This window comes from Mercurialis annua, linkage group LG7, assembly GCF_937616625.2.
Source record: "Mercurialis annua linkage group LG7, ddMerAnnu1.2, whole genome shotgun sequence".
In the NCBI taxonomy this organism is placed as follows: Eukaryota; Viridiplantae; Streptophyta; class Magnoliopsida; order Malpighiales; family Euphorbiaceae; genus Mercurialis; species Mercurialis annua.
Genome location: NC_065576.1, coordinates 11,460,507 through 11,482,797, shown reverse-complemented (window position 1 = coordinate 11,482,797; position 22,291 = coordinate 11,460,507). Strand labels below are relative to the sequence as shown.

The window sequence follows — 22,291 nt, the reverse complement described above, 5'->3', positions numbered from 1 at the left end:
TAGAATACCCAGCTATTAATCCGGGCTATTGGTTATATTTAGATATAGAGTTACTGTCATAAAAATTCACCAGTTTTATAAGTTTTTTCATTTTAATCACGCAGTTTAAATTTTCTCATTTTCATGCATGAACTATAACTTTTTTTTCAAATTCATGCACGGTGCTGAGGTGTCACGGCTCTATTGGTGTAATTCGCTGAGGTGGAGGCCATTTTACACCAATAAATCTCAGCACCGTACACGAATTTGAGAAAAAGTGGTAGTTCGTGAATGAAAATGAGAAAAATTAAACTGCATGATTAAAATGAGAAAACGTATAAAATTTGTGATTTTTTTTACATTAACCCTTAGATATAATATTATAAAATGGATGCCAAAATATTAAATGCTTATGAAGATATATTTTAAAAATGCCCTCTAATTTTGGATAATATAGGTTCAGAATTTTGCTCTTATTTATGTGGAAGTCAAGTGGCCTTTCAAAGCAGCAGCAAGTGGTAGGGATAATCATCGTCATCATGGCTGAAACTAAAAAGCTGCATATTGCATTTTTTCCATGGCTAGCATTTGGTCACATAATCCCACACTTAGAAGTCGCTCTTCAGATAGCTCAAAAGGGTCACAAAATCTCCTTCATTTCTACACCAAGAAACATCCAACGTATGCCAAAAATACCTACAAATCTACAGCCCAATATAAACCTAGTAAGCCTGACCTTACCCCAAACAGAAAATCTCCCTAATCATGCAGAATCCACCATGGATTTATGTTCCAACGAAGTCCCGTTTCTCAAAATAGCCTACGACAGTCTCCAAGATCCTCTGACTCGGTTCTTGAAGACCTCTAATCCAGACTGGATCGTCTACGACTTTGCTCCTTACTGGCTACCTTCTGTCGCCGCAAATCTTGGGATTGCCGGTGCTTTTTTTAGCGTTTATGGTTCCTGGACGGTCACTTTTCTTGGATCGTCGTCTTCTTCCATTATCAACGGTGATGATCAACGGACTAAGGCGGAGGACTTCACTGTCCCTCCCAAATGGATTCCGTTTCCGTCCAAAGTTGCATTTCGACTTCATGAGGCCAAAAAAAGTATAGATGCTCATGTTCATCTCACAAGCACTTCAGATGTCTCAGATATGTTTCGTTTCGGTTCAGTAATGTCCGGCTGCGATGTTATAGCTATACGTGACTGCATGGAGCTCGCCGGAGAATTTATAACCCTCCTTAGCGAACTTCACCGTAAGCCAGTCTTTCCGGTAGGTCTGCTGCCACCGTCAGCTCAAGACGGGGGTGAAGATGATACTGATACATGGTTCAAAATCAAGACCTGGCTGGATAAGCAAAACAAAGGATCCGTAGTTTATATAGCATTCGGAAGCGAGTCAGAGCCGAGTCGAGACGAGTTCAAAGAATTGGCACTAGGGCTTGAGTTATCTAATCTACCATTCTTCTGGATACTGAGGAAGCAAGAAAACGACGTCGCGGCGCTGTTACCGGCTGGATATGAGGAGCGAGTGAAGGATCAGGGAGTAGTGTGGAAGAGTTGGGCACCGCAACGAAAGATTCTAGCTCATGACTCGGTGGGCGGGTTCTTGACTCACTGTGGCTATTCTTCCATCGTAGAGGCGCTTTATTTTGAACGTCCATTAATTATGCTGACTTTGTCGATTGATCAAGGGTTGATTGCTAGGGTTTTCGCGGAGAAAGGAGTAGGCGTAGAAATTGATCGAGATGATGAAAATGGATGGTTTTCCAAAGAATCGGTGGCCGAGTCAGCGAAGCTGGTAACGGTTGATGAAGAAGGGATGGTTTATAGAAATAACGCAAAGGAGATGAAAAAGTTAGTTTTAGATAAAGAAATTCATGACCGATATATAGAGGATTTTGTTAAGTTTCTAGTGAATTATGGACTTGGCCGGAAGCATTCATAATTAATCATCAATAAAAATTAACTAGTATGCTTTGCTTGTAAGTTATTATGGTATTAATTTAGGAAAAGAAGCATATATTGCCCTAATGTTCATAACGGAAATATTGGCCTAATGTTCATAGCGAGACCGAAATATTACCCTAAATGTCTAAAAGTGTGCAAAAAAAAAAGGTTTAATGTCTTTGAAAAATGATAAAAAAAAAAGCTCATCATTTCAATAGGAGTTTTAATTTCCTTTAAATAGAGTTGACTTGGACTAATTTAATCTTAATTCTTTTTCTACCTCTCAAACCTACAAAAAAAAAATCACCTTATTTTTCTATTTATTTCCAAATTTTTTGAGTACCTGTTTGACATAAATGAAAATTCATATTTCATTTTTTATTTCTTTGTTAGATTTGAGAAAGATGCGAACTTTCATTTTTTCTTTCAAATGAGCCGAGGGGAGCATTCACATAATTTTTTTTCAATTTGAGCAATTGATAATGTGAAAAGTTGCTAATGTGAATTAATTTGAATGACCAAAACACCTCTAAATATATTTGAAAGTTATAGGTTCGAAACACATCTCCGTAACTAACTATTGAAAAAAAAAAAAATCTTGTGTACCTAAAGGGACATTTTCAATGTTCACTGATCAATAGGCCAACTATATTAAATAGCACAGAGATATTTGTTCTTCATTAGTACTTTATATTTGCAAACCGAATTTAAACGTTATTTTTGTATCTGTTTATCCCCTTTAAGTCCGCCCCTCCACTTTGCACCACTCTAAAAAGCTGCTCTTCTCCCGCTCCCTTCTTATTCCGTCGCCGCGACTGAGACGCTCTCACGCTACAAAAATGGGTCCTTTCACCTTAGCTATCGATACAAAATCATCCTTTTCCAACGGTACTATTTCATTGCCCATTTCAATTTATTGTAAACCCACAATGCAACCTCATACTAATCAATTACTGTCTAATTTTGAAATTTATTATGGTTCTAGCTCTCATTGGGTACTAACAATTTTATGTTTATTTGGGTTTTTTTGCAGATGTACCCATGAAGAAAATGCAAAGCTCTGCTGCCTTTTCTCAACTTCAAACAACAAAGGCTTTTGCTTCAATTAACGTCCAACAAGATAATAAACCCTTTGATTTTTTGCGCATTTTATTCGGTACAGAATTACTTCAACTTTGCATTTCTAGAGTTTCCATGTATTTTTTGTTCACTGGACTAGCACGGACACGGCGAAATGGTTAAATGAAATTCCGTGTCATCAAGTGTCCAAAACATTTCCGAAACGGGATATGTTAATTGAATGAAGGATGTCAACCTGTGAAAATAGTTTTCTTATTCCAGTTAGTTTAAGCTTGATTAGATTGATTCCAATTTCAATGCAGTTTGCTTTGTTATTATTTCTTAAATCATAGTAGTAGTAATTTCTTTCTTTTTGTGTGCTTGATTTTGGGCGATAGGCGCACAAGTTGTTTAATAATTAGAATTTGCAATGGCTATTTTCTTTTGTAGAGGGAGTCATTGCAGGAGGTACTGCTGGTGTTGTTGTTGAGACAGCATTATATCCCATTGATACTATAAAGACAAGGCTTCAGGCAGGTTAAAAAAATGAAGTTTTTCGATCTCAATGCCTTCACCCCCATCTCTCCTTTTATTTCCGCTTTTTAAGTATGAAGATTTATTTTGGGATACTAGATTTTGAAGATTATCTGTTTTCAAAAATTAAGTGCTTCTTTGGTTTTGCTGATTATCTTCTGTGATCTCTAGCTAAATGGATTTTCTTAGTAAGTATGATACTGTATAGAATAGAGGTTGCTAGACTAGCCAATTTCAACTTTATTGCACATGATACTCATGAACGATTTGACCCCATGTGCCTTTGTTTAGTTATACCTGGTTTAGTTTGCAATATGTTGTATTGGAAATTCTTAAGAAAACAATTATTCGTGTTTTCCCTCTGTTAGATTCCATCTTAAAACCAATTGGTATTAAGTGGAGGTGCCCATCTAATATTTAAACACAAGTCCATTCACACACACAACCAATGTGGAATTTCCCACTTTAACACTCCCCCTCACGCGTAGCGTGTACGGGCCGAGCAACAAAATCCCCCCTCACGCAAATCTCACACTCACACACACAACCAATGTGGGATTTCCCACTTTAACACTCCCCCTCACGCCTAGTGTGTACGGGCCGAGCAACAAAGTCCCCCCTCACGTAAATCTCACGTGGGCCGGGCCAAACTCAAATTGTGTGAATGGACAAGGCTTTGATACCATGTTAGATTCCATCTTAAAACCAATTGGTATTAAGTGGAGGTGCCCATCTAATATTTAAACACAAGTCCATTCACACACACAACCAATGTGGAATTTCCCACTTTAACACCCTCTTTGTTATTTTATTTTCTTCAAGTCGTTGTCCTTGTGTTAGCATATGTGTGAGGTTAAAGATATTTAAATTTGTCTGTTAACATGTTGAAACAACGTATTATTCCTTTTAACAGGCCGTTCGTGGTGGTGGAAAAATAGTTTTGAAGGGTCTTTACTCTGGACTAGGCGGAAATATTGCCGGTGTCTTACCGTGAGTATCTCTGCAGTCTGCAGTATTGTATATTCACTTGTTTGAACGACATACATGATCATATTATTTTACTGTCTTAGCTGCTTAGATGCTCACACTAGCCTTCCCATGATACTCTGCATGTTGGATACTTATTGGCATATCTTAATCACTTAAATGGAATTAAATTGGCTTGTTCTCTAATATTCCATTTGTCAACTTTCTCAAAGATAATAATTTAACTTTACATAACTCAGCAGTAATAATATGGTTGTTGAAAATGAAAAGTGTTTCAAGTAAATATCTCTTTCTTTTCTGCAATTATTCTGTCTTCCCGGTGCTGTGCATCTATACAGTTGAAAACAGTTTTCTATTTATCTAATTATCAGTTCCTGACAAAGAGAATTTGGGAAGGATAAAAATTGCAGTTAGGTTTTCTCACAATTCATAACCTAGCTGTTGTTGTTGACGGTCTGTTAGTTGCGAATAAAATACAACCATGTTGTTTTAGTATGCAGATTCTTTTGCAAATAAACTACTTTTTTTAAGTACTGAGATACTCTATGTGAAGTTACATAACTTCATCCTTTAGCTTTGATCAATCTTGTCTCCAAATCTTTGTACGGTAAATATGTTATTCCTTTAACTTTTCATCATTGGTTGGTAATGATGTCTCTTATGCACAGGGCTTCGGCATTATTTGTTGGAGTATATGAACCTACAAAGCAGAAATTGTTGAGGATGTTTCCTGAGAATCTTAGCGCTGTAGCACATCTAGTAAGAATTTCGTTGTCTGAACAAATCTTATCTTTATGTCATTAGCTTCTGTGCATGATTCATGAGTGGTGCAATAGGTGTTTCTTATCAACAGTTTTGTGAAAATTTGTTGCAATGAGAAAAGAATTAGTTTATCAAGTTGTATGTAATTCCAAAATTATGATGGGTGCACAACTTCAGTGTTTCCAAATTTTCCCTGTTGTTAAAATCACATGATGAATTATTGTACTTGCTTCTCCATGAGTGAGTTGTACTGCAAAATAACTTCCCATAATTTCTGTCATTATGTGATTACAAATTAAAAATATATGGTAATCCACTTTGATTTTAGTTGAAATCAGTTTGGCTTTAATAAAATGATTTTTATATTGATGATTGATGAATGTCATTTGCCTGCCGCGTGACTCAAGAATTGTAACTTTCATGCAGACAGCCGGTGCCATTGGAGGGCTTGCAGCTTCTCTTATTCGTGTTCCAACTGAGGTGCATTTTCACTTAAAACTCTTTTGTATGTCAAGAAATGCTTTGTGAATTATCATTTATCAATAACGTTTCATGAAATTATCATTTATCAACAACGTTTCATGAATTTTTAAACAATCTTTAGGTTGTCAAACAAAGGATGCAGACTGGGCAATTTTCTTCAGCTCCAGATGCTGTCCGTCTCATCATCTCTAAGGAAGGTTTCAAGGGAATGTATGCGGTATGTAATGTCATCGAATTTAAACATATAATAACCTTCTCTCTTTAAAAAAAAAATACAATCTGAGATTCCATGTGCTACTTCAAATCAGAAAACGATACTTCTGCTCTTCTTCTGCCCTTATTAAAGAAAAAAAACATTTTGAGACTAAACTTTTTCTTGTTGCTTTGTTCTTTGTATAATTTTGTGATTTTGAATTTCAAAAGAATGTTGCTAGCTATTGCACTCCATTAGGTGTTATTATTAATGTCTCCAATTTGATTTTTATGTCTGAGTGCAGGGATATGGATCATTCTTATTGCGTGATTTGCCATTTGATGCAATTCAGTTTTGTCTCTACGAACAACTTCGGATAGGTTATAAAGCAGCGGTATGCTCCTCAACGTGCATAAATTCACAGATATTTCCCATCCTTCACCTTCTTACAACATGTTTTTTAGATTAGTATTTTTCTTGTTTTGTAATACTGAGTTTATAGAGTATGTTCTGCATAGTTTTCTTTTGGAATGAATTTTAAGCCAATATTTAGGAATGCATGTTATGGTGGCCCTCTTGATTCTTGAAATATGAATTTTAAATGCTGTCATGTACTTGACTTCTACATCTGAAATTTCCCTTAATCTCGGAAAGCAAAAATGGGAATATTGATTTTCAATGATGCATTCTTTTTGGGTATCTGTGGTATCATTTGGAAGTTATGGATGTGTCATTTGATATTTTCGTAAGCCTTTTTTGTGTTTGTTGATTTTTCTTTTCTTCCCTTTTTTTAAGAGGATTAAAAGATTTCACTCCTGCCCCCATGTTGACTCGAATCCAAAACCTGTTAGTCTTAGGTGAGGCACTCTTACCACATGAGCTAACCCATCTCGTCAAAGTATATTACCACTTGTGTTTGTTGACTTAGAGTTAGTTCATTGATACCTCAAAGTATATTTAGTCAAAATTCAAACGTCTAAGGAAGAAGTCTTCTCAATATCTTTTTCTTTTTTTGAAAGATTTTATTTTCTTATTTACTGCTACGTCTTTTTCCTATATGATGACATGGCTCACATAAATTAGACATTTAGTGTTTCTGTTATGCATGGTTGTACAATGATAACTGTGCTTTATGCGATGTACAAACTTGGTGTTTATGGTTGCTTTCATTGGATTAAATTCTGGATTTGACAAACTATAACATCTGCACACACTTGAGCTTAGAACTGACTTGGATTTGGACTTTAATCAAACACCTTGTTAGAACATTTAACTTCAAATGGATTTGTCTCAAAAGTAGAGATCCACGTTAAAATTTGAAGACAATTGATGAGTTTTCAGAATCGGAACCAAATATTTGATAATTGAAATCCTCGAACTTAACTTCTAATGTTTAAAATCCAAATTTGAGTTCATAACTCCAAATTCATGGTATATGACTTGTTCTTTTTTCAAGTCCTATCATTGCTGCAAGAGTGTCAAGGTAACTGATGGAAATTTCTAATCGTTCATATAAATTCTGTAACCACCACAATTTCAGAGAAAATAGATGGATGCTCCAACTAGTCAACAATGAATGAACAGAGTGAAGTGGTAAAAGAAAGCTTGTTCTTACTGTTGTTTACCTTTTTCTGCCATTTGTTTTTGACAGGCAAGAAGAGAATTGAATGATCCAGAAAATGCTATCATTGGGGCTTTTGCTGGTAATAGTGGCATCTTAGGCCTATGCTTTCAATAGGAGTTGGCCGTATTAAGAACAACAAATAAAGTTTCAATATTATTTATTAACAATCCAATTGGTTGCATTGCATCACTTTCCTTCACTATTTGTTCCCTTGTTGAAGGAAGTTATTATGGCCAACCTTCTACACATCCAATCCATTGGCAAAGAAGTAAAAAAATATGACATTCTCTCTTAACATCTTTTCTTTTTATAAGATAAGTTGTCCAAATGTGGCATGTATGTTGTGAATTGTGATATAGTTCCCAACTCGCCTACTAGAACTTGAGTGAACATTTATATCTAGAAGGGAACACCTAATGAAGAATTAATATACCTTGTACCCGTTTATTAAGTTTAACTTTCATGATCATGTGTTCCTTTGACTGGAATTTCAAGCGTTACAGTTATGTAAAAAAGATCTCGTCGGAAGAAAATGGAGGAAATGTTACATAAATAAGATTATTTTCTCCCAGCCCTCCACGGGGAATAGATCTTACTTAATCTGCATCATTATCCATTTTTCTTACATTTTCTGCTGCAATCTTATACACTTTTAGAAAAAGATTAATTTATTCACACATCGGCTGTTATCTTTACAGGTGCACTGACTGGAGCTATAACTACACCACTTGATGTGATTAAGACAAGGTTAATGGTTCAGGTATGCACACTGTCCCATTTGGTGTTCTTTATTTTTTGGACCAAGTTTGTAAGATGCTGTTTGCTCTTATCCTTTTCAGGGTTCAGCTAACCAGTACAAAGGGATCGTTGATTGTGTTCAAACTATTGTCAGAGAAGAAGGACCCACTGCTATGCTCAAGGTGCACATCATCTTTATTTTTTTAGCACCTTATAAATTGAGTATAATGGAAATGTTGTACTTTATAGAATCTTTAAGGTGTGCAGTCATTTAGTTATAACCCGACCTTTTGATCCTAAAAATTATGGCTTTTTCATTATCGAGTGTCAGAAGGTTTTCATATCTTTTTAATTGAGAATTGTGAAAATGCTGATTGAGTCAATCAAGTAATTGTGAAAAGCTAGTGAAATCAATTTCAAGTGATTGTGAAACGCTAGTAAAATCATTTGGATGGTTGTGGAAAACTAATGAAGCTACGTAACTGTAAACGGTAATGAAGTCAGTTTGTTGTTTTGTTATTTTTTGCATCACTCAAGCTTTTTTGACAGTCATATGGATGGTATACAAATCTTCGCTTGCTTCTACAGTCAAATCTTTTAACTGAAAGATTATAGAGAATAAATTTTACGAAATTACACGAGTTATGAGATAGTGATTCTAGTTGGAATGATACATTGTCCAAAACTGCAGGGAATAGGGCCAAGAGTACTGTGGATAGGTATTGGTGGTTCAATTTTCTTTGGTGTACTAGAAAGAACAAAGCGGTTTCTTGTTCAGAGGCGTCCGGGTCCAGTATCTGAGGAGCACCCAAAAGAGGAATAAGTCGGTGAAATGTCTACAGATAGCATACATATTGACAGCGAGAAGCATCATGGATCATGCTGCTGTTTTTCTTGCTTGTGCAAGCAATTGTCATTGATCTATCATCCCCAGCAGTTTTCAATGGAGGTCTGATCAATCAATCCCTGAAATTGGGCATTTTGCATTATGATTTCACGCTACGACTGTTCATTAAATACATTGCACGCCCTGTTTATAGGCTGATTCTGTTTTTTATAAAAGCATTTTGCTAGCTAAAGCCTTGTGTGCTCTCTTCATATGCTTTATGCATGCACAACCAAAAATAGTTAAAAATATTGCAGGTCTAAATTGGTTTTTTCTTTACAGATTTTAAAGTAAATTTTGTGTTAGTATACAAATAATACCTAGTCTTTCAGAAACTGTAATATATTTCTCTTTACAAGAACCCCTGAACTTTAAGCCACTTTCCAATCCTACCTCAACGTTGTAATTTTGTCAATTTTATCTACTTTTAAATTTTCAAATTTTAACTGTACCATGAATCATTCAATTGACCTTTTTATCATTTGAAAAAAATTCAAATAGGTCCTTTATATTTAACATAAATTCTACGGTCTTTCAATATTATAGATATCACAAAAAAACTATTCTTTGCCACAAATTAAAATAATAATATCAATAATTTTTTTATTTGATGTAATTTTTAATGCTATTTATTGTTTTTTATAATATTTCTGACACCAAAGCCGTCTCCAACATCGTCTATGCTACACAATTAGTTTTTTAAAAATAAAAAACTGTCAAAATAACTTTAAAAATTTAAACAATCCTCACCAGCTTTGGCCACCACCTCCCCACTTGTCGCCGCCATCTTTCTGCCTGCCAACACTTCTCCTGCCGCCAGACACCCGCTCCGGCCATAGCCCTTGAGGACGAACATTGTTCATCCTCAAGGGATGAGCAACAGATCTGTTCATCCTCATTACAAGAGATTTTGCAAAAGTTTAGCCAGTTCTCCTTGTTTATTGATGTTGCAGGAAAATTCATACTTTAGCTGTTTCGTTTCTGCTTCCAAAAATGCTTTTAAAACTTCGAAACTTTATATTTATAACATATTTTTGTAACAAATAGTTCATCGAATCTCGTTTCCGTTTCAGCATTTCCGTTTTCTACAATATAGAATGTATTATGCTGCTATTTGGAAGAATGTGCTAAGAGCTTGCTGTATAAACATAATGCCTCTGAGATGGAGCAGGGAGGTCAGCTGGTTTTCAAGGAAGTGTGGAGGTAAAAATGTGTGTAACAAAATTAGGCGTATTGCCTTTTGTTCCTCAGTTTACAATGTTTGGTTTGAAAGAAACAGAGTAATCTTTGAAGGTCTTAGAGCTGATCAAGATAATGTGTTTAACAGAATTAGATTTTCAGTTCACTGTAAGTCTAATCGCAGGGCAATAGGAGCAACCCCAGATTGTGGGGTTTAAATTTGCTGCCTTTGTTTTGTGTTCTTTGGTTGTAACCTGTTATTTTCCTATTAATATAAGCTCTTTTGGTTTATTGACAAAAAAAAAAATGTATTATGCTGTGTGCTCGAGCATTCGATTTTTGTTGTTTGCTCATACACCCAGTGTATCCAAGTTGTCATGTTTATTTTTAGACATTGTAATTTAACCAAATTATTAACAATATGATTCAATTAATCATTATAGCCATTCTCAATACTTGAGAAAGAATGAAACAATCAACTGTTCTTTTTTTGTTCATGAATCACCAAATTTAATGTCGTTCATCTATACTATATATAAAAGCACGGATGGGGGGGGACAGACAAATTTACTGAATAATCCTTTTCAGGTTACTACTAAATAAAGGTTTTATAGTCATTAACTAATTAATTATTTAATTAATCACTATTGTAATTAAAGTCCTAATTAGAATAGGTAGCTAAATTATCTTCAATTTAGTTTTTAGTATATAAAAAATAACTAAATTGTCTCCAAATTAGTAGGAATACGTATTAGTATGGAAAAAAATTTAATAACCGAATATATTATATTTTTTTTACAAAAATTCTTAACTAATTTAATATTAATTATAAATAAAAAATTGATATAATTATACTAAATTTACTATTATGTTCACTGACGAGTTACGTTACGAGCCACGTGCATAGCACGTAATGCGAAACTAGTCTATTTAAAAAAGAGAAATTTGCACAAAAAACTCCCTTTTTAAACTTATTTGTTCTCAATACTTCAATTTTAAATTGTTTTTAGTTGTACTCTCAATTAGCTAAATAACTTATTTGTATTTTTACTCTCCTTTTTTTAAGTACATGCATATCTCATTTTTTTCTCTCTTCTTTTTCTCTTTCTTCTTCCTCATTCTTCGTCTTTTTCTTTTTTTTTCTCTGCAACTTCTTCTCTCTCCTCCTTTTCTCTTTTTTTTTTCTCTTTCCTCTTATTCTTCTTTTTCTTCTTATTCTTCTTTTTTTTTTCTGCAATTTTTTTCTTTTCTTTTTCTTCGTCTTTTTCTTTTTGCTAATTGTGACTGAGTTTATGGGATAATATGATGGTTGATAGATGAGAAATTTGTTCTTCTTCTTCTTCTTCTTCCTTTCTTTCTATGTTGTTTTAAATTATTTTAGTATCGTTTTCTGGAATTTTGTTCAACTTTTTTTGAAAACAATCGTCATTTTCTTCATTAATGATGTTTTGACCTAGTTTTCAAACGTTTTTAATTAATTTTAGAAATCATTTGAAACTGTTTTTTCGAAACTGTTTTATATTGTTCGAAACCTTTGTAAACGGTTTAAAACTATTTTATACTGTGCGAAACTGCTATTTTTAGACTGTTTGAAAGTGTTTTTTAGAAACTGTTTGAGACCTTTATAAACGGTTTGAAACTGTTTTATACTGTTCGAAACTTTTGTAAACGGTTTGAAACTGTTGTTTTGAAACTGTTTGAAACTATTATTTTTTAAACTTTTTGAAAGTGTTTTTTATAAACTGTTTTAGACTGTTTGAGGCCTTTGTAAACAATTTGAAACTGTTTGAAACTATTATTGTTTAAACTTTTTGAAAGTATTTTTTATAAACTGTTTTAGACTGTTTGAGACCTTTGTAAACAATTTGAAACTGTTTTAGACTGTTTGAAACTGTTTTTTTTATACTGTTTGAAAGTGTTTTTTAGAAACTGTTTTATACTGTTTGAGACCATTATAAACGGTTTGAAACTGTTTTATATTGTTTGAAAACTTTGTAAACGGTGTGAAACTGTTTTTTTACAAAACCTTTTGAAACTGTTTTTAATAAATTTTTAATTAGAGAAAATAAATTAATAGTTTACAGTGTTCTTTCGTTTTGGAAAAAGTTATGATCATTAAAAAATAATAAACATCATAAAGCTGTAAAATAATTCGATTTAACAATTACTTATCGATTCTTTGTAAATTTTGCAGTTTTTAAAGAAGTTTGGATCTAAATTTGAATAATTTGTTTACAATTTGATAAAAAATGCAATAATTCGAATAGATCTGAAAGAATATTTGAAAAACATTTTCTGGAATTGTTTTATGAATTAAGATCTTAAAAAGAAATAATGAGCTGGAGGTTTTGTTTTGGAAAAGAAGATGTTTGTTATAAAAGAAAACATGTAAGGTAAAGTTTAGGTATAAAAACAAAATGAGCAGAGTAAAAAAATAATTCAATGATACGCCAGAGTACAAAAATAAAGTCAATAAATAAGGGTTATAAAATGCTAATATTTTCTCTAATTAGGCATTCTCCTAATTTTCCCTTTAAAAAAAATGCAACTCAAGTTAATTGTCGTTCGTCTATTTAAAAAATAGCGAGATTTATTTCTAAGAGTTTTTGTCTGAACTTTCGCATCACAATGTTAAGATTGATGTGTACCTACAAGCTCTCATCTAATAATCCTAAAACAGACAAGTGACATAGCCAATGTAAGCATTGTTAGAAAATGGTAGATCTGGCGGTCTCCTTAATTGGAAGGTGGGTAAACAAGTAAAGTCCCCGTTTTGGCGGCGGCGATGGGGTCAGATAGCATAAGAATGAAAAAGAGGGTGGGATTAATTATTAGGTTAATTACTAAAAATGTCCATCAAACAAATTAGGTTATGTTAGGGTTTCATTACATTATTATTTTGAAATTATAAAAAAATAATGCACTTTTTAAAATAATTAAAAATTTCCGACTATTTATCTCCCGAATCTATTACTAAATCTAATTGAAATTTAATTTAAATAAATTTATTAGTCGGAGTGAATATTAATCGAAATAAAAATAAAATATTGAGATAATTAAGGTTTATTTTAATTAAATACAATTTTAAATTAATTTTAATACATTCTTTTAATCAATTAATTTAGATTTAATTTTAAAATAATAAATTATTGAATTGATTTGATTTAGTTGGATTTAATTTGTTTGATTTGATTGGGTTAGTGGTTTGGGGTATTGCCATGTCAGTCAATTTTGATGAGTTGGAAGTGACATGGATGACACATAGGCAATAAATTCGGTTCAATTTAAAAATGGCTGAAAAAGAAACACAACATATAAGGTTTGGCTAAATTTGATGATTTTTAAAAATTTAGTTATAACTGACACAAGACGTATAGGTTTAGTATTTTTTGGTGATTAAGCCAAAAAAAATATTAGAATTGGAAGAGAAAACTAAGCCAAAAAAATATTAGAATTGAAAGATAAAATTAATACTCCTTTACCATACTCACTAGTAATCATCTACTATGTTATCTCTAAAAACAAAAGTTAGAATTGAATTTTAACCAAAAACAGAAAGCTAATATTAAACCAACCAACAAATTATAATCATTCATTATAATTGATCAAATCAAATCATAAATCAATAAGTAACTGATAGAAATTAAAAATCAGACCTAAATCTTAAAAAAAATGTAATTCTCACTAAATCAAATTATCGGTAAAATTAAACAAAAATTAAAGTCAAATTTTTAGCCAATAAAAAAACATGTTTTTTTTTTGAAAGTAATTAGAAAAAAAAGGAAGAAATAATTGGAGATGGAGATAACGGTGAAGGGGATTATACGATGTAAACAGCACGAAGAAGAGCGTAAATCTGAAAAGAAAAAATTAAAACAAGAATATGCATGAAAATCCAACTTTTATGAGAAAATTTTGGAAAGGATTTTAATAAATATGCATAATTTGGGCAAAGGGTCATTTATTCTCCTAAAATTTGTCTACAGGATCAAATGAGTGCTAACATCCGAAAAGGTTCAAATATGCTCATAACGTCTTAAAAGATGAACAACTATGCCCCGATTTTAACTCATAAATGAGACGTTGAGTCCCGGTTGTTTCCTTTTCAAGACATTAGGGCATATTTGAACGTTTCTGAACTTTAAAAACTTACTTGACCCTCGAGTCAATGGTTAAGGGCATAAATGACCCTATTCCCACATAATTTCTTCTCTAATTTTCTCTTGTGTTTAACATAATTTTATAAGAAGTCTAAACAAAATGAACTCTAATTAAAATTTTAATGAGCCCTAATTAAATTATTTTCAACCTATTCTTTAAGTGACCGCGCCCCCTCCCTGAGCAGTTCCGTTAAAAAAAACCTCCCTGAGCAGCAGCAGCCACCGTCGTTCCAACCTAACTAAGGAGCACTTTTCGTGGGAACTTCAAATTTGTAAAAGGATCATACTAATTGGGCATTTGGACTCCTCTCTGCAGGTTACTACTGCGCCCTTTGTTACTTTATTTTCTTGCTTTACTCTCTTCTTAGTTCATATAAAAATGGTGAATGTTTTGTTCATTTATTTATTGAAATTGTTAACAAATTTGGTAAATGAATGAACAACCAACAGTATAGCTGAATTTGATTATGTGGCCAATGATGAACAACAAACAGTGTAGCTGAAGCTTCTTATATTTCTTCATGCAATCCACTTGTTTGATAAAAGTCCCCTGAGAAATACTCAACACTTTGACAATGGCAAACAGCAAATATGAGTACGTTAAGTCATTCGAGGTTGAGGATGAAATCGTGCCTCCCAACATCATTCTTGTCCGAATCGACGCCCGAGATTTTAAAAGGTTTGAAAACACACACAAAAATGATTCAGTTTCCTTACAACCTTATGCTTGTTGCTCATTGATATCTAGTGTTTTATTTTACATGGGTGGGTACATGTAGATTCGCTGTGGCTCATGAGTTGAAGATGCCCAATGATGAGAACATGTTGAATTTGATGAATGCATGTGCGACTTGTGTTTTGGAAGAGTTTCCTGACATTGTTTTCTCCTATGGCTTTAGTCATGAATACAGGTGATTTAACTTTCAATCAATCCAAGTGTCCCTTTTCGGACACGGAACTTCATTTTTTTACGTAAAATTACACTGTTTCGCCATCTCCAAGTGTCCCGTTTCCCCGTGTCCATGTCCGTGTTACCTAGTTTATATGTGCTGCCTAGTTTATATGGGATCTAATATATGTTCTTAACTTGTTTGTTTTAATAAATGTCTTGGCAGTTTTGTCTTAAAAAAGAAGACAAAGTTCTACCAAAGGAGAGCCAGGTATTTCATTCAATATTGATCTTACTCTTACTTTCATTTTGTATTAATTATTTTTACGACTTTAAGACCCTTTTTTCTTTCCCTTGCTAATATATGAGTAATATAAATTTGTTTTCTTTTGATTTTGGATATGTGCAGCAAAATTTTATCACTGGTTGTGTCGTTCTTCTCTTCTATATACGTTGTAAAATGGAAAGAGTTTTTCCCGGAACGAGAAATGAGCTACCCCCCTTCATTTCGTGGGCAGGTTATACCTTGTGCTACAATAGATGTTCTCCAAGAATATCTTTCTTGGAGACAGAATGAGTGTAAGTCCAATTTTCTTGTCATATGCTGAATTTATTTAGCTAAGAGTGTTGTTGTTATGGGCATATGCCCGATACACTTTTTCTTTCTTTTTGATAAATTAAGCTTTCTCAGTTACTTGGGCATCAACTTATCAATTAGATTTTGAATTTTTTGTAGGTCATGTTAATAACCTCTATAATACTTGTTTTTGGAAATTGGTTGAAAGTGGGAATACCGAAAAAGAAGCTCAAGAAATTCTGAAGGTTATCATTTCTCATTCTTCCTTATCATTTTTTTATTTTATGTCCTAATACTGAATGTTTACGTGCATAAAAAGCTACCTGTGTGCATGAACAAATGTGAGGCTATGAGCTTGTGTTTCTATTTTTTCTGATTTTCAATCTTTTTATTTGAGTTGTCAACTTTGATCATAATTTTAGTCTGTCAATTTTTGCAGGGCACTCAAAAACAAGAGAAAAATGACATTCTTTATTTACAGTTTCATGTCAACTATAAAAATGATCTGCCTGCAATGTTTCGTCAAGGGTCTTGTATTCTTACTACACAGGTATATTTCCAATTTCTGTAAATCTTAATATGTTACGAATGCATGTATGTTTTTTTAACTAAATTTGAGTAAAGGATTTATGAGGAAATTCCACATTTTTATTGTTTCATTTTTACGTTGTCACATGAAAAGTTTAGATATTTCATGTTTGTGTTGTTTTTCAGCTCGGTCCTGCCACATTTTATTTACTCTTTTAATTAGATTGGATGTACCTCAATATTATCCATACATGAAAAGATACTGCTCACATATTATAGAAATTACCATGTTTAAAATTAACTTTTGTCCTTATAACATTTATATACTTTTTAAGAGGCATTGAATATGCTTGAGCAAAAGGCTGAATGTTTGAACTCGATTTCTCTAAATCGTGGAAAAATCTCACTTTAATTTGGCTATACAGCTGAATTCTATACATGGACCGGGATTTTTTGCTACTAATATATTGATTTACCAACAATTTGGCTGCAAGTACCCGACAATTCTGCATATGGAATCTGGTTTATTTTCAATTTTCTGTTATCTGAGTTTGATAAATGCAATAATTTGCTGCATGTATCTCTAATTTTTAAACCAATATTATCCTTGGAATACTACAGAAAGAAGATGTTGTAAAATATAGCGAGGATGGTACTCCTATCAAAAGACTACGAAGGAAAGTAAAAACAGTCCATTCAGAGAATATAGCTGGGAGAAACTTTTGGAGTGGACACCCAGATGTTCTCCGAGAGTTGGGTGGTTTTACAAAAGATGTTGCCAAAGTTAACCCTGATTACATAAGATCTTTCCTCTTTCAAACTAAATTGATGCCATCTACTTGGATTGTGATCAGAATTGATGGATGCCATTTTCACAGGTAAAGTTAGTGATGCTTTTTCGTTATATCAGTCTTACTACTGTATGGTGTCACTTTCTGGGGAAATGACGAAGATCGTTGACAAGTAATTCCTATTAAAGTCTTTTGCAACTCTTAGATTTTATTTTTTCTGTTAACCTACTTGTGTGATTTTTAGATAGGCCATGAGTTCCTTTCGCGCATGCATCTTGTTCTCACCTTTTGTGGAATCGTAATAAAACTTGTACATTGAGGAGGTGTAGGATTAACCATCCAATTTTAAAATTAGAACTGGTATTTGAACAAGTAAATCATTGAAAACTTAAAAGAGGCTATTAATTGAGAGAGCAATTTCAAGAAAAAGGTTGGACAGAAATTTGGAATAGAGGATCTAGTATTATTCATATCTTTAGGAATCAACTCACATTCCTGCACCATGGCGTGACTGATGCATGCAATTTTTATGCATGTCATAGCTATTTCAAGCAATTGATTCAGTTTTTCTGTGGTAGATTTTGTGATGCTCATGAATTCGAGAAGCCCAATGATGAGCAAGCTCTAAATCTTATGAATTCATGTGCAGCAGCTGTTTTACAAGAGTTTCAAGATGTTACATTTGCTTATGGTGTAAGTGATGAGTACAGGTACTAGATTAATTTTCTGGTCGCTTAAGCGAATAATTGAGCATGTTTATGTATTTAAAATTTACAATTGTTTTCTTCTTCAATTCCAGCTTTGTTCTAAAGAAGGATTCTAGATTTTACAACAGGCTGCCCAGGTATATCTTTTAACTTGAGCTCATACCCTGACTATGTTGAAGCATTATTTATTTTTCATTATCATTTGGGCTCCTACTCAAGGGAAGCCCAGACAAAGAAGGCATTGTTCCATTTCTGTTGTGGATGGCACACGCATGGGAAGGATTCTAGTTATTTATGTAACCTTCTTAATCAACAAATTGTGTAAAAGTGCTTATTACTGTGATTGAATATGTCCAGTCAACTTTTGCATGAACTTCCTTCTAAACCTATTCAGCAAAGGTCAACTTCCCCTCTTTTGTTCCGATAATGCTACCTTTTGTTGCTAATGACAAAATATGATTTTGTTACTATTGACCAAATGCGAGTCCTTTAAGGGAATGCTGTTCAATTTTCCTATATTGAAACCTGATCATATGTGCAATGTGTCTATATAGAAAAAAAGATTAAAAATCTGACATTTAAGGATTTTAAGCCTTTTTATTATCTTTTATGCACAACAGAAAAGTTAAATTTGCGTCCGTACTTCTATACACATGGTTAGTTCTCTTGTAATGTTGAGCTTAGAAAAGAAGCCATTCATGCCATTGTAGTATCTACATTCTTCTAAGTTACTCTGGCTCTGGACCTCTGGCTTTTAAGTGGTCGTCCTGATTATTGTTTATGCATCATTAGATTTATTCTCTATATTTGCTGTGCAGTGATCTCATTTCTGTCATCGTATCCTTCTTCTCCTCTATGTATGTGATGAACTGGAAGTCTTTCTTCCCGCAGAAAGAACTTAGGTATCCTCCCTCTTTTGATGGAAGGGCTGTATGCTACCCATCATCTGAGATTCTTCGAGATTATCTTGCTTGGAGACAAGTTGACTGTGAGTAATATTAACTATGTTTTTTTATTTGAACAGCATGGACACTAAAAATTCTTTAGAAGCTTGAGTTTCATATAGGCCGTTAAAGTAATTGGTCGCCAGCATTTGATCTTAAGTTTCAAGCTGGATGGCATTTGAATTTACTCTTTCTAACATGTTTACTAGCCCCTGTTAATATCCTAACCTTCCATTGGCTGCTCTGTGGTTACAGGCCACATTAATAATCAATATAATACCTGTTTCTGGATGCTTGTTAAGTCCGGAAAAAGCAAAAGTGATGCTCAAGGTGTTTTAAAGGTACAAAATTGGTCTCTCCATCTATCCCTCAAACAATGCTATTATTTTCTTTATCGTAGTTTACAGTATGATGGGGAAGGCGGTCGATGAGCCAGCTCTCAAATTTGTTTTCAACTTTCACGCTCTGCAGGGTACTCAGACACAAGAGAAAAATGAAATACTAGCACAATTTGGTATTGACTATAATAAACTTCCCGCCATTTTCCGCCAGGGTTCCTCTGTTTTCAATGTAAAGTATTTTTTCTCTCTTTTAGAAATCCTTGATAAAGTACTTCTTAAGCACACAATACATGTGATCATAATTAAACACCTTTTCTCAACTTATACTGCAATCTTTATTAAAAAACACACTTTGAACTTTGAAGACTTTCATTTCACATTGTTTTCTTTTGTTTGGTTTGATGGCTTAGTGCTCAATTTGCAAGTCTGGATTTCAATAGATGTGTAAGATAATAGCATCTTTAATCTTAAGTACTACACTACTACTTACAAGTTACAAGTTATATACTTTATTTTATTGTTATCCCACATCTCCTTCCTCCTCTTTTTTTCTTACTTATGAAGAAAAGTAATTATCAATGTCTTTCTTAATGTCAACAATGGATTTTGGTAACCAAATACACCCTAGATGTTTAAATTGTTTTTACACTTGACAATCAGAATTAAGTTAGATTTTTGCTCTTTAAATTTTTATGCCTCCTTCACTAGTTATCTAGCTTCATAAGTTTAATTTGAATGCTTAAATTTGGTTTCTTTACAGGAGGACGCCATGATACATGAGAATGGATATGAGAAAGGAACATCCACTGGAAAACTCAGGAGGAAAGTAATAATAGATTTTTGCAACATAATTGAGCAAAGTTTTTGGAACGAGCACCCATGTATCCTTGATTAGAAGCCTTATTTGATGCTATGGACAATTCATGGATGTTTTCGGGGTTGTTATCAATCAACAACTGGATATGCATGTAGATATCTTATAAGAAAAAAATCCGCTAACCTCTACCACCACATACCGCAAAGGTCCGATTCTGGATACATGTAAGTGAAATAAATTAGAAGCCCTAATGAAAAACAGGGGATGTTTCATCATGTGATGATCTATAGAGATATATACTGCTGCATTTTTTCTATTTGATAGCATGGTTTACAGGAATTGGTCATTTGGTGTCTCTTGCTCATCGTCAGCTTATTGTACAATGATATCTGTGCTATGCCATGTACAGACTTTGTGTTTATTGCTGGTTTCATTGGATTGAATTCCTGAATTGATAAATTATCTAATTATGAGATTTAGATTTTCTTTAGGTTAAATTTGGAGCATGACTTAAATCTAATTTCTAAATTGAAGTTTGAATCTATAACTACAATTTTTTAAGTCTATCATGGCTGCAAGAATGTCGAGGTAACGGCTGGGAAATTTCTAGTCGTTATTTAAGCTTTAGCTGTTGAGTAACCACCATATATATCTTAGAATAGATGGACGCTTCAGATGGTAACAGACTGGGGCTTTTGCTGGTTATATTGGAGTCTCAAGTCTATGCATTTAAATAATTGACATTTGCTCTTATATACTCTTATCAGGGTTCAGCTAACCAGTATAAAGGAATGTGAGAAGGACCTAAAGCTCTTCTTAAGGTGCACATTGTCTTTGTTTTGTTTTGCGCCTTACGAATTGAATATTTAGTAAATGCTGTAATTTATAGAACCTTCAATGCACTGTTTGATGGAAATGGCCTTGCACCAAAGAAGTTAACAGTCATGTCCATTATAATATGATATTTTCATTATCCGGTGTCACAGCCTTTAGATTTCCTCAGTCGGGTAATTGTGAAAAGCTAGTGAAATCAGTTGGGTGGTTGTAGAGAGCTAGTGCAGTTAATTGTGTAAATGTGACAAGTAGTGAAGTCAAATTGGTGTTATCCTTGCATCACTAGATATTACACTTATGACTAACAACTTGTTAACCGAAAGATTATTAAGACGATAAATTTTATGAGTTATCAAATAGTGATTCTTGTGGGAATGATACACTGTCCCATACTGCAGGGCATAGGACCAAGAAACCTGTGGATAGAGGCATTGGTGATTCAATTTTCTTTTGTTTGGTATACTAGAAAGCGCAAAGCGGCTTAATGTTCAGGGGCGTCTGACAGAGGATTACGATAGCATAGTCATGCATTCTTTGGAATATGCTAAGAAACATAGGCACTGATAGCTAAGCATCATGGTGCTCTGCTTGTTGGTTGTTGCAGAGATCCTCCCATGCTCATCGATAAATTATGATCCGTTTACGTTGGCTTGATCAACTGAAGAAATATTACAATCCCTTGGCTTAATGAAATCATTAAATACAAAGCAGACCGTTTATATAATAACGTGGTGTTGACTTTAATCTTTTGATCAAGTTACTAACAATATTACTGAATTAATCTATTTTCAGGACTTGCCTGGTCATGTCCTTTCATACTTTTTTCATCTAATCAAATGGTTACTAGATAAATAATGGAACCAACAACTGTTATTCATTTCCATGGACGTAAAATTTTTTTCTTTCTTCAATTCGATTCATTTCCTGTTGAGAAAATTTTAACAAATTCCAACTTTTGAGTATTTTATTTCTCATGCCCTACAAATGTGCAAAAATCAAATAACCTAACCGAACCGGGAAATTCGATTTGGTATAAAGGAAAAAAAAGTATTTTGTTTGTTCAGTTGGTTTGGGGAGTAAAAAAATTTCAATTTACTTCTGGTGCAAGTTAAATTGGAAAACTGATCTGACTTGAAAAAAATAAATTAAACCGTCAATATGAAAGTTTTAAATTTTATTGGATTGGTTCGGTTTGCTTTTCGGCTCGATTTGAATTGAATATACGTCCCTTAGTTAATGTTGTGACATAAGTTGTTTGCACTCCGTCTTCTATGCAAACTTCCAACTTAATTGAATGTGAATTTGTTTACAATCTTTTATAATGC

General features: G+C 33.3%; 3 protein-coding genes across 8 annotated transcripts; all 3 read left to right on the top strand.

Annotated features, from left to right (window-relative positions):
- Positions 1-443: 443 nt before the first annotated feature.
- LOC126654442 (putative UDP-rhamnose:rhamnosyltransferase 1) lies at positions 444-2,049 on the top strand. Its single transcript, XM_050348298.2, has one exon. It carries the CDS (start codon positions 459-461, stop codon positions 1,929-1,931), a length of 1,473 nt encoding a protein of 490 aa, XP_050204255.1. The 5' UTR covers positions 444-458; the 3' UTR covers positions 1,932-2,049.
- Positions 2,050-2,621: 572 nt separating this feature from the next.
- Positions 2,622-9,392, top strand: LOC126656338 (S-adenosylmethionine carrier 1, chloroplastic/mitochondrial). The gene is made up of 12 exons (XM_050350882.2): positions 2,622-2,821; positions 2,967-3,089; positions 3,443-3,525; positions 4,440-4,516; positions 5,182-5,272; positions 5,702-5,755; positions 5,880-5,975; positions 6,256-6,345; positions 7,603-7,654; positions 8,274-8,335; positions 8,415-8,495; positions 9,005-9,392. The coding sequence occupies exons 1-12, from the start codon at positions 2,773-2,775 to the stop codon at positions 9,134-9,136; spliced, it is 990 nt and encodes a 329-aa protein (XP_050206839.1). The 5' UTR covers positions 2,622-2,772; the 3' UTR covers positions 9,137-9,392.
- Positions 9,393-14,717: 5,325 nt separating this feature from the next.
- On the top strand, positions 14,718-21,784 carry LOC126654931 (tRNA(His) guanylyltransferase 1-like). Of its 6 annotated transcripts, none has more exons than XR_008789539.1 (16): positions 14,718-14,854; positions 15,125-15,217; positions 15,318-15,449; positions 15,654-15,698; positions 15,837-16,006; positions 16,164-16,249; positions 16,444-16,554; positions 17,154-17,410; positions 17,902-18,033; positions 18,123-18,167; positions 18,849-19,018; positions 19,230-19,315; positions 19,446-19,544; positions 20,076-20,356; positions 20,900-20,953; positions 21,365-21,784. XR_008789539.1 is itself a non-coding variant. In XM_050348933.2 (14 exons), the coding sequence occupies exons 2-14, from the start codon at positions 15,114-15,116 to the stop codon at positions 20,208-20,210; spliced, it is 1,572 nt and encodes a 523-aa protein (XP_050204890.1). In that variant the 5' UTR covers positions 14,718-14,854; positions 14,989-15,113; the 3' UTR covers positions 20,211-20,629. The 6 variants fall into 6 exon arrangements, 2 of the variants coding, with proteins under 2 accessions (XP_050204890.1, XP_050204891.1); XR_008789538.1 differs by having other exon boundaries at positions 15,085-15,217; XR_007632796.2 differs by having other exon boundaries at positions 15,033-15,217.
- The last annotated feature ends 507 nt before the right edge of the window (positions 21,785-22,291 follow it).

Excerpts from the sequence above, each read along its gene's own strand:
- LOC126654442 (XM_050348298.2), top strand. The coding sequence starts at position 459 with ATGTGGAAGTCAAGTGGCCTTTCAAAGCAGCAGCAAGTGGTAGGGATA.
- LOC126656338 (XM_050350882.2), top strand. The coding sequence starts at position 2,773 with ATGGGTCCTTTCACCTTAGCTATCGATACAAAATCATCCTTTTCCAAC. Across the intron at positions 5,756-5,879 it reads TTATTCGTGTTCCAACTGAG|GTTGTCAAACAAAGGATGCA; the intron begins GTGCATTTTCAC and ends AACAATCTTTAG. Across the intron at positions 5,976-6,255 it reads GTTTCAAGGGAATGTATGCG|GGATATGGATCATTCTTATT; the intron begins GTATGTAATGTC and ends GTCTGAGTGCAG.
- LOC126654931 (XM_050348933.2), top strand. The coding sequence starts at position 15,114 with ATGGCAAACAGCAAATATGAGTACGTTAAGTCATTCGAGGTTGAGGAT. Across the intron at positions 16,250-16,443 it reads AAGCTCAAGAAATTCTGAAG|GGCACTCAAAAACAAGAGAA; the intron begins GTTATCATTTCT and ends CAATTTTTGCAG. Across the intron at positions 19,316-19,445 it reads ATGCTCAAGGTGTTTTAAAG|GGTACTCAGACACAAGAGAA; the intron begins GTACAAAATTGG and ends CACGCTCTGCAG.